Source organism: Nomia melanderi, chromosome 3 (genome assembly GCF_051020985.1).
Source record: "Nomia melanderi isolate GNS246 chromosome 3, iyNomMela1, whole genome shotgun sequence".
Taxonomy (NCBI): domain Eukaryota; kingdom Metazoa; phylum Arthropoda; class Insecta; order Hymenoptera; family Halictidae; genus Nomia; species Nomia melanderi.
The window spans coordinates 17,483,698-17,496,356 of NC_135001.1; the positions used below are offsets into that span (position 1 = coordinate 17,483,698).

The following is a 12,659-nucleotide window of genomic DNA, read 5'->3' on the forward strand; positions in this document are numbered from 1 at the left end:
GTATTAATTATACATTTTCTTGTGTCTAAAACTAACCGCTGTTTTGCACATTATTTGCATCTATGCAGATTCTAAGAATAACATCTATACGATGTGATCGACATTTGAACGTGTTGTTTATCCGCACGTGTGTTCTGGATGCGTTTTTTTCTAGCTATGTCATTTGCTGCACTATTATAATGTCACAGGCTATTAGCTAATGATGTTAAAAATCAGAGATTCTCGGCTTATGCGACATTTCCTATCTGAGTGCTCGATAAAAAAGAGCATTTGTGAAATCTTCTTGGATTAATTAAACATTGGTATTACAGTTACTTATATTAATAATTAATATTATTGATAACATTGTAATATTAATACTTAATTAATTCAAAAACATTTTACAAAAGATATTTTTCTCGAGGAGTCACTTAATGTAATGTGAACAGTGAAATGTTTCTTAATATTTTTGTTGTAATTTACATTCTGGCATTTACGTATTGACGATTCATATAAGAACAGTGCTTACAAACATAGTATCAATGAATCGTCAGAGTTGCTGTAACTGAAATAAGTCCAAACACGATGTAAACAGGTCTAGTTTTACCGACCTAATGTAATTAACAAAACTAAACGTTCATTTCCTTAAAATCGATAAAATTAGTCCAATTTACATCGTGTTTGAACTTCTTTTAATCGCAACAATCTCAACAATCCACTGACACTACGTTTCAGAAAGTAAGATTGAGATTAATAAAATTGATATTTCCCTTATTGCATGTTTACATATGACTCGTGCATCGCTTTGAAGTCCCGCGTCTCGACCCTCGATGTCACTGTCCTAATTAGTATCTCTGTCGTATTCTGTTTCACTTGCGATCTTCGGTTTACAGTGCGTTACTCGCGTGAACCAAACCAGCCTTTGGCTCAAAAGTGAAGAGGGGCAAGGAGACTCGGCCAGTAAAAAACTAATTCCACCATTACTGTCGGACCGAGCACCGCCAATGGACGTCTCCCCTTGCCCCTCTTCAATTTTGAACCACTGATCGGCTTGACTCGCGTCAATAACGCACTGGACACGAATCAGCCAATAACAAAAGCGGTCGAAGCCGAGGCGTCAACGTTCATCGCGAGTGGACGTCTTCCCCTCGCCGCACTGCTGTTTAAGTTTGTCGGACGTCGGAATGAACGTCGTCTGAGGATAGTACACAGCATTCAGTGTAGTGGTGGAGAAAGTTCCTCGATTATTTCGAAACCTGAACAGGTGCAATATTTTTGTTACAGAAGAAATTTATTGAAAATATCGATTTCTATACCATTTGTCAATTTTAGGAAAATTGATGTTGTAGGGGTTCTGTAGTATCTGTTATCTGTAAGGACTTAAAAGTAATAGATGAAGGAGTCTCTGTATCTTATAATAATTTCAACGAAATGTTTAATTTAATATACAATGAACAAATATAATGTAATATGTAAATTGAGCTACCTTATTCGCATTTTATAAAAATTTTTCCAGATAGAGAGACGATAAAAGTAATATTCTTAGTTTTTTAAAAACTTTTCTAAGAAACTTTTTAAATGATGCGAGACGTGCAAGATTTCGGTGAAAATTACAACAGTTTGAATAAGAAGTACATAATGATGTTCCCATGTTAGTAATGGCATTCATGTGTCCTGAAAAAGATTTTACTACGGTGGTCGAGATTTGAGTCACCACTCTTCTTCTTGAATGACTGACATAAATCACTGCGAGACCTAGAGATAACCCCGTAGGCGACCCGCATGAATTTCACTGTTGCATCACAATAAAATAGGAAAGCTACGGTAAAATTTGTTATATACAGGGTATTTTAGTTTCATTCTATTAAACTCTGTCAATATACTCTATGTTTAAAGATTATTTAAATTAGAGAAAAACGTTACATAAATAGGATCGTAATGTTTCTCTGGTGGAACTAATGGTTCCTGTTCAAAGTTTTGTGCATTTTTTAGGAACAAGATCAGCATTTTCTATAAATTGAGTCTACTTTCTTCTGTATAAATATACAATAACTTAATAATAAATACAATTTTATTAACACAGTTAAATTTATATCACAGTTAAATAAATATCAAGCTTTCATTTATAATTTTAGCACTTTCGTTTTCATTTTTTAACATTTTCTCCTTATTTTTAACTGCAGCACATAGTACCACTGTCTGGTGAACTAATAAAAACAAAACACCCTGTATACCGTGCTGTGTCGTCAAGAAAATTGGTTAGAGAAATTTATTAACACGTATACTACCAATACTGTGTTTTTTATAAAATGCTATAGGATCTTGTGTTTCTTATTACTACAATCATTATTTTTTGATGTACTGAAAATAAACATAAACTAGAAACCAGAAATAACTTCTTTCGAAATATGTATACATTAATCCATTTTAAAGTACTAAGAAAAGTTTCAATTTATTCACTTTTTGAAAAATTACTTTTTTCCTCTTGTTTTGCATGGTTATATTTTCTATACATTACAATTATGTTTTTTTCATTTTCTTTTTGTCTTTCATTACTTTGATGGATAATTATATCCAAATATTATAATGGCATAATATTTCCGAAGTAGAAAGAAAGAAGAGCTGAAGAAGATATTAAAATTCAAACAATCTAAGTATCATAGCAATATGAATACAATTTATATAATATTTCGACATTTCAATCGATAAGATTTGATAGTCAGTGAATTTAAATGTAACAATGACTTGTTAGTGTCAATATGCGATTAACAGAGCCACTAATATAACAATAATTGTATTTGAATTGTAGATACTGTTACGTGTCCGCTCTACTAAAGAAATTTAAAATTGAAATAAACTAAATATAGCGATGTAAATATTCTTCTACTTTGAATAACTTAATGAACGTTATTTGAATTTTACGGAAGTATATAACAGTAATCTGAACTTGATTCACGGCACTAAAAGGTCGTATGCTAAAGAGGTAGCAGTAGTAGTAGCACGCGATGAATTATAAAGTGGAATTTTTCTTTACACTTACGTCTGTTCATTCCTTTAAAATGTTAATCAATTCATGTAGACTAGCGTTTTGTTTTGAAGCACGCGACATTCAAATTAGTTTAGAACTAATGCGTTTTCATCAATTTGTCTCATATCATACAGTTTAACATTGTTATTCAAACGAAGCTTTGTGTCCGATTAGTTAAATGAAAATAGCAAAAGTATAATTAATAATAACTGAAAAATATTAACTGCAAAGTTTTTTAACTCTAATAGTACCTTAGGATTGACAATTATAATATATTTAATTATTCTATATTGAACAATACTAATAAATTTAATAATGTACGTGGAAATAATAGATAGTTAATTACCAAATTGCTTCGGTAATCGGAAAACTAGATACTCAAGAAATTGAACGTAACATCATTTCATTCTTAATGAATGATTTATATTACCTACACGTTTGTGGTACGAAAGAATATGTAGAATATTAATTTTGCGAAATTTTCTTCGCTTTATAAATATTTTCGTTCATACTGCATTATATCGTTATTTTACCTACCACGTTAATTATGAAGTCTTCCTATTGTGCATCCTACATACTTTCCAATAAATTGTATTTGGTATTAAATAAATGCATATTTAACTGCTTTACAATTTATTTTCACTCTGCAACTGAAAGCAAAAATGAAAGTTCAAACGGAAGTAATGAATGTATTCATTATCCGGTTAATTGAATTTTCATCAGAATGTGCTACATTATCTGAGAAATAAAACATACTTCCTCGAAAATCGGGTATAGAATCATTACATAAATTGTATTGAATATATTAATAATGTTCCTCCAAATCATCACTTTCTATTTTGTAGAAATGTGTAATTTCATTTTAGCTTGAAATAATCATCATATTCTGGACATATTATTATTATACACATCTTCATTTATTTATTAGTAATTAATTTTCACCTTCGCGAGTAAAATTTTCTTAATGGTTTCTTAAAACTAGTTTAAAACTAGTTTTACCCGTACATACGGCAAGACATTTATTACTATTTTCAAAATTATGCTTTTGCACTTTAACTATTAAATTTTATAAATATAGTTTATATTTTAATAAACAAATATTAACGCTTTACGTAGTATTTTTTGTAGACGCGGAAATAGTGAACATAAAATTACAGAGCAATGATTTTATATCATAATAATATCGTAATAATATAATAATATTATAATAAACGTCACAAATATATAATGTTTCTCAAAGCTGAATGAAAATTAATAAAGAAAAATTAGTCAGGATAATGAGATAGACATTTTGAAAATAAATGTCAGTTTTAATCAATTTTGAATTGGAATAAAAGAAAACACTTTGCTTAAAACATTTATCTATCATAAATGCAACAAAATTTGTTTATATGGAATGTAATATAATCATTTATAAATAATAGCCTTTGTGAATGATGTTGAGATATAAGAAAATTGAAGTCACATGAACTTCACGTTTAATATTTTTAACCAGGATTGTAATTTGTATTGACATCATATAATAAAATATTATAAAGTATGATATCACAGTGTATCGAAGAAATGCGTCTTGTGACTTTCTCGGACGCGGAACTACGTGAGACGTCAGTAAACACTAAGTACTTGTGCTAATAAGTAGTGAAAGTGTGAGTGCTACCAGTTTTCGTAATTCGTCCTTTTTTTGCCTCAAATTCATCGGGTTAAATCGTTTCACTTGACCTTTATTCCTGTTATGTCGAATGCCATAGAGTAATATACGTATGCCCGGACATTCTAGGAAGATTTTCACTTTTTGTGACTTCATGACGTACAATGGAATTGATTTTTCAAACTCAGATGCAGTCATTTTTTTCCTGCTAAATATTTTCCTTTCACAAATCAGTGTACTACTCACGGAAGAAAGTTTTTCATCGGAAAATCCGACCAGAGCTAAATTTAAATACTTATATGCACGCTTGTAGTATGTGTGGAATGTAAACAATGCTTTCACCGATAGTGAAAGGAATGTAAAGAAAGGATAATTCTAATTTATTACTTATTATGCACTATTTATTGTTCATTATTTATCGTTTATTGGTTACTATTCAGTATTTACTATTTGACATTTATTGTTTAAATCAAGATACCTCCTTACATTTTTGTATTTTTACTATTCGAAAAAATATTCATCACTACTGAAGTGTTTTTTCTCAATATAAGACTTACTTACGAGCACAATAGAAACTCTTTAAATCATAAAAATGTGTTTTATTGTGGCCTTCTGCTTGAATCGGTTTTCTGTCAGTTCAAAAACTGATAAAGTAATTAAATATTGATAATATGTAGAAATTACATAAATAACACATAAAAATCACTTCATCAGTGGAAATATTATTACGAAGTTAGTGAATTATTGGCTGTCTACGTTATCAGAAAGGGGAAGGCAGAAAGTAATTAATGTAAATAAAATCAAATGAAAAATAACTTCATCTGAAATAGAAGTACTAGCAGGAAGTAATTACGCACGGAGAATTAGTGTTAAATTAGTAAGCCCCGTTGTTCGTATCGTTTAAATTTTATTTTCAATTTAGCATATGCCAATTAGACGGACAATTTTTAATACTAAAAAAATATGCAATACGGAAACGGATTTAAAAAGTAGCTAAATTACAGGAAACAGTTTCTACGAGGTAATCATGCAATTAAGACGTGTGTTTATGATCAAGTAAATGTTTATATCAGTATATTAGTAGAGCACCGTATCGAATGTAATGACTTCGGTAATAACCTATCAAAGCGTGTATTTCGATAAGAGGCACGAAATACTGCTCAAAATATAAATTTACAACTATAAATTGGAAAATAAGGAAACGTGTCTTAAGATACGAATTGTATTTTATTGTGGAAATACGTGGGTTGAAGTAGAATGAAAAAAGAAACATATGTCGATGCACTATGTATCAAGCATTTGACCATACTTGTCGCTCTAGCATAAAGTACCAAACAAATACAAGAAAATAATAATTTTAATAATATGGCTAGAACTGTCCAGTATGAGAAAAGAAATATTTTCACGAATGTCCAAATATTATAATTTTCACCATCCTTATCTGTAAGTTTCCCTCAGCCAAGGTACTGCGAGACATCGCAATACAACGTTTATTAAATAATTCTAGTGACATGAATGATGTAATCCGTGGAGGATCGATAGACCCCAAAGACAATTATGTAATGTAAACGACAAACAACTTTCTTTTTCATAACGAAAACAGTATGCATATAAACGTTGCTATCAGCCGTACGACTGTTGCGTGGTTATACAGAATTAAGTCAATCTGATTATCGTGTCAATTAAGTTTATTAAACTGTCACAATAATTGAACCTACAGAAATTATTGCTTCCATATACTATAATCGATATTTTCACTTTTCCAATTATCCATAAGTCTTCCAATTATTCCTTTCTAACAGAAACCGAAAATTTTCTATACATTTTCCAACCCATATTTCATGAAAATAAGGGCTTAAATGAAAAATGTTGTTTCTCTTTTTCGATGTATTTTTTCATGTGGAATTAACCAATTGTACCAGAATTACATGGGTACTCTGTATATTAATTCTTACTAATTTTTTCAACTTACTTTAAGTACATTACATTATACATTAATTATTGTACATATTATATATTACATAAAGATATATAATAATAATTTACATTAATAATAAAATAAGACATTAGCATTCTGTTAGTAACATCGAATTATATATAGAACAAGCATTGTCATACAGTAGCCAGTATAAAAAACCAATTTCAATCTAGATACTCATAAAATTATTAACTTTGTGAATAATTCATATACGTATGCTTTCGTTTAGTTATATAATTTAGATTCATTGCATTATTCATATTTGGAGATATTGTACGCATATTAAAGTTCTATAATCTATTTCTATATAATCTGCTAGCCTAAAATTTCGATAAAGTAACGGTTTCAATTTCTCTACAGACTTTCTCTGATTTCTCAGCTTCAAAGTATGCAGTTCGAATGGTAGCAAGTTCTATTCGTGAAAAAACCTGTTGCTGGAAAGTTTGGATCGATTGCTCATTGTACAATATATTATTAATATGTATTAGTGCATTCAACACTTCCTCCGAGTGCAATAATGTTCATAGAAAATGGAAAATATTGAAAAATAGGACAGAAACATAGAACCTGCTTGTTTTAGTTATTTAATGTTCTTTCATTTTTTAATTATACCTTCCCTGTTTTGTTATGATACTCATATTTGGAGATAATGTTGAAATTTCCAAACCATGTAGATTGTATCACATGTAGACACGCGAATTTTCAATTAAATCCCTTTCCTTTTCAAATGTTTACTTGAATTTGCATAAATCAAGGACGCGCTCGGGTGTACACTGTTATTAGCCTCTCCTTAAAAAACTTAAGAACATTATGATGTTTCAATTCCATTGCATAACACAAACTAGATATTATGTTCATAAAATAAATATTAGATGTTTGATTTTGCCGCCCTGGTGCTGTGCAACCCTTGCATCTTCGAGTTGACGCGACCCTGGCTTGAACAATCGCTTCAAATTTCACAATATTGCTGCAGCGTTGTCCTAAAGTCGACTATCATTAAAAAATTATATACGACGACAGACCTATAATTCATTGAAGATGAAAATTTAACCAGTTAATTGTGTTTGACGAGTATACACGTCATCTTAAAACTCTTAATGGTGCTAACTTTTTCAACGATGGATTATTTATTTTTTGAGGCAAACATGTAATTCTTCTTCGTTTCGCTTTAGTTTTTCGTTAGGATATATTTTAAGTCCACTTGGCCTGCATTTAACGAGTATACACTTCATTATTTGATTTTATTGCGCGCACAAGGAGAGATTTTCCAAACTAAATTCCACACTTAAACCTTTGCACTCGGAAGTTTCTTACTAGAAATATTTAACATATTTTGACGAGGCGAAGACGATATTCTTTGAAACTAACTTGAACAGAAATCACAAGTGCATTGAGGAACAAAGCTATTTTATTCCAATATTTCACGTATCGAGGCATTATACAAAGTTTAACGTTAAATATCAGATTATATGATTTCACTGTGTCAAATCACATGAAATCCCTTCATTATTTTATTGCTGGAGACTTCAGGTCAGCTGGTTGCCAAATATTTGCCACACTTAACTGGTTAAGTAAATAGAATTTTATAGAATATTATGGATTCAGAAAAATATAATTCAGTTACGCACAGGAAGAATCGTTTGCGGAGTTATTCCAGCTTTCTTGTAATTAAAGGACTGATTCCGGGAACCGGTCGCATCGAGCTTCAAGTGTGTTTCGCTAGAAACGCGTTTTATGGAGGCATTGTTCTGTAGCTCGTAAGATACTTAACGAACCAATGTAGGTACTTATACGTTAATTAAACCTGACCCGAGATTTTCGTTTTCGAAACGACAAGTCGATTTTTCTAGAACATGACTAACAACTGTTCGAACAATTGCCTTTGTTCTTCAAAATGGAACATAGAGGCTTATACATGAAATCCTCATTTCGGATATTTGCGATAAGTCAAAAACATGTCTGCGGAACAAACAAATATAAATGCAACGAGAAAGTAAATAAAATTAGATAAACGTGTGTAAGATTTTTCTACAAACGTTAATAATCATTGGAAATATTTGGAAAATAGTGTCCAGTTTTTAGATCTACAAAGTGGAATATCTCTTTAAAAAGTGTTGAGTCAACTTATGTCGGTTTATCTAACCCCTTCCTGTACAATAACGCATCAGACTTGTCGTGAAGATTTTAAACAGAATTTAACCGGTCAAGTGTGGAATTTAGTTTGAAAAATCTCTCGTTGTGCGCGCAATAAAATCAAATAATGAAGTGTATACTCGTTAAATGCAGGCCAAGTGGACTTAAAATATATCCTAACGAAAAACTAAAGCGAAACGAAGAAGAGTTACATGTTTACCTCAAAAAATAAATAATCCATCTTTGAAAAAGTTAGCACCATTAAGAATTTTAAGATGACGTCTATACTCGTCAAACACAGTTAACTGGCTAACAAGCATGAATATCACTCGATTCTTTTGAATTCAAATGATATATTATTCTGCTCTCAATTATTATACTCTGGAGTAAAGATTGGTATAGAATATGTTTATCATTCGATACTTTTTCTTGATAAATTATTAATGACCGAGTAGTTGTAGCGATCATAGTTGAGAAATAAACAGTAGGACAAGGGGTTAACGAATGGGAGATACTTAAAAGAATATGGTGATAACTTTGATTGTAAATACCAGGTATATAAAAGTTGGCAGTTCTTTCGGATGAAATAGATACGTATATTGCTATGAAATAATGTACACATTAACCGAGTTTAGTGAGTAAATGTATGGTAGACAAGAACCTGTAATTATAATTCCATTTCGTTGCTGCCAGAAACATCAAACGTTTGTGTTATTTCTTTAGAACATTGGTACATCATACAAGCGTATCATAAAATTCTGGAAATTGCCTGTATTCCTCTTTTCTTTGCATTCGCTGAATTTATGATGCGACTAATTCAGATTCTCGTTTAGCATAATACAAGTTCTTGATGTTTACTGTTTCTTTGATGTGATGTAAATATAAAATGTTTATTTCAACTTCCACGAGTTCGTCGATCATTATTCTTTCTGCGCGTCGAAAGAAACAAATGTAAATGTCATAAAATCTACAGTAACTCTGCGATGCACAATCAGGATTAGAGAATGTATTCCATTCACCATAAAAACAAGAAACATAATTCATTGAATGTATTCTTTTTGAATTATAAAAAGATACACGTGTCCAAAGTGAACACTGATCGAACTACTTTAACCCATTTGCTGAGATACCTCGTAGTTTGGATTAACTGCTATCTTCCACGAAGTGATAATAAATAATAATTAAATATTTACAATAACTAAAGAACTAATTTTGTTTTCCTTGAAATCAATTTTTGCCAGACAAGGCAAGACGTTTTTAAATTCTCCAGTAACGAAGGGGTTATTATTTAAAACAGAACAATTAAATTTTTTTGCTACGTACTTCGTACAATATTTATCCTACTTCAGATGATATTTAAAATTGGTTTGAACTATACTCAAAAAATAATATTATTTATAAAAATGTTCAGAACACTTAAAACTGTCGGAGTATTTCTAATTATACTACGCATGGAAATTTATTTTTCATCTCGTGTAACGATAATCTATTTTTGTGTTTCAGGAAAGTGCACAGCGATTTTTAAAAACTAGCGCGCCGGGGTTAAACGTTAAGATACAACTTTATGAGCAGCAACATTGAGCAGGTGGTTTCACGATTAAACGATAAGAACGTGAAAAACTCATTCCAGAATATCAATTAAAAAGAGAAGAACATCAAAGAAGAAAGAGCCGATATTAATTTTGCTTGTTACGAAGAACAACCTATATCCGCTGTCTACGTTTCAGTGCCGAGTCGATTGCATCCCCAAAAACGATGTTCGGAGAAGTCACGTGAAGTCTACTTTCGAAACGTAACACATCGTAGATTATCTGTAAGAAGACTTCTATGGTGCGGTGACGACAAACAGAGCACAAAACGTTCATTTACTTTGAGCACCTAATTTTACAAGGAGCACGTGAAAAAAATAACCGCTCGTATTATCATCCTCGTGATCTTGAATATTACACGACGAATTACCTTGAGTCATCACACTGTAACTGGTATCCTAGAACTTTCACGAGGAATACGCTTATGAGCCAATTAGACGGCGTACTAGTTTGAAGTTGATTTGGAAGCTCGTTATTTTCGACCGTCTGGGATTTCTAGAAGCAAAGTTCAAGATGAAGTTCATCGGGTCACTGTTCGGGATCAGATCCCCCAAAACGATGGGCAAACAATACATGAAAGTGGGGAGGAACGCTCTTTTCGGTGTAAGGACAGATCAACACGATAGCTTGTGCACGGACACGGTTCCTAAGCCTTTATCATTCCTCCTGACCAAGAACGGGAAACTCAAACATGGTAAGATATATTTTCTTCATGGATACTGATCACAGAACCGCTAGTGTTCTACGCGCAGTGATAAATATTTATAATCATTAGAACTGTTTGCTTGGGGCTTTCACGGTCAGGAATACTATGGGAAATGGTCAAAGTTTCTAAGTCCTGTTCATCAGGAATTGTTTCCCGATGTTTCGCTAACATTGTTGCTGGCGTCATCAGGGCGTTTTGAGGATTCATTGGTACTCATTGATACTTAACCAGAATCAGTGATTATTTAAGTATACCTTGCTCGGAGTTACTGATGATCAATAAAGTGTTTTTAATTGGTCCGCTGATCAATAGTTACACACTATCTTTAACAGGCTGAAGTACCTAAGAAAATCTTATAACTAATCCATGTTTAAATCTTCTCCTTTAGTAACAAAATTTTATTTTACAACGTTTCATATAAAATACGTGTAAAAAAATAAGTAGAGAATATTTTTATAAGATACACCTGTTTAATTTGGTCTAGTAAAATATTATAAACTAAATCATGAACATATTAGAGTACCAAAGAGTTTAACTTTGCAAAGTTACATTGTAAACGTGTCGATATTATTATAATTATGCCTAAGGGGTGCGGCGAGTTCTGCAACCAAGTGGTTTCGAAATTTCAAATTTCAAGTTTCAAAATTTCAGAATGGTATTCATCCTTTGTTATTGTCGTGTTTTAATTAGTAATTCTTCAGGTTCACAATATCGCTGAAATCGCGCAAATTTATTTCTGATATTAACAACTACTTTATTTATCGTTTTTATGAGTTTCCTTTAAGTTAAACCTTAATACCAACAAATATGAATGTTCTAAGAAACAAGCGAATATTTTCATCTGAATATATAATAATACCTGTACTAAAATCGATTGAATTAATGCAAGAAAGAGATTTATTATGCAAGAAGAAAATTTTACTTTCATTAGAATTCCACGTAAGAAATTGGTGTTTCTGCTGCCGGATATCCTGCGTATCTATAAGTTTTCATCTACAAACCTGATATTTAGTGGAGTATGTTGAATTGGAAAGCCTGCTGTTAGGGGATTAAAATAAATGGAGGGGACAGCGGAATGTGCAAGTGAAACTTTGCCAAGTGAAGGCGTCGAGGCATTTTCAAGATCAGTTGAAGTTTTCAAACAGCACGTGGTACAGTTTTTTTTTTATTACGGGCAGGTAGGCTGTAACGATACGAGTTCAACGTCCCCATTGATCGTATAATTTTATTTACGAAAAAGGAAATATATCGATGCCTGGTACAGCGATGTAAAGAGTATTCGTTCAGTGCGCAGTTTCACATAGAGAGATCCTTGTATATATTATAATAACCATTATAATCATTGTTTTCTTTTTATTTTCATTGATAATACCTTACTTTTCTACGTATGAAATCATAATTACACAAATAAAATAGAGGACTCATAAGTAATAAACGTAACTAGTAAAATAAATATTTCCGAAAACGTGCAGAAAAATTGAATTTATAAAAAGATTTTATATAAAAATGATATGAGCAATTGTTTCGATGTTTATAAGTGTTTGCATACAGAATAAACTAAAATATATTTGTTCATTCGTTTGATGGATACAAACTCT

At 31.3% G+C, this 12,659-nt stretch overlaps 1 protein-coding gene and 1 long non-coding RNA gene across 2 annotated transcripts in view; one reads left to right on the forward strand and one right to left on the reverse strand.

The window, feature by feature from the left end:
• dsb (scavenger receptor class B member debris buster) overlaps positions 1–12,659 on the forward strand; it is a 71,838-nt gene that overhangs the window by 21,546 nt on the left and 37,633 nt on the right. The window contains exon 2 of the mRNA XM_031981966.2: positions 10,270–11,049. Within this exon, the coding sequence (XP_031837826.1) occupies positions 10,869–11,049 (181 nt within the window). The 5' untranslated portion in view covers positions 10,270–10,868. The remainder of the gene's footprint in view (positions 1–10,269; positions 11,050–12,659) is intronic.
• LOC116429240 (uncharacterized) overlaps positions 1,138–12,659 on the reverse strand; it is a 35,417-nt gene continuing 23,895 nt past the window's right edge. The window contains exons 2-3 of the long non-coding RNA XR_004235451.2: positions 3,545–3,657; positions 1,138–1,235 (exon numbers count right to left, since the gene is read on the reverse strand). This is a non-coding gene — a long non-coding RNA (uncharacterized LOC116429240). The remainder of the gene's footprint in view (positions 1,236–3,544; positions 3,658–12,659) is intronic.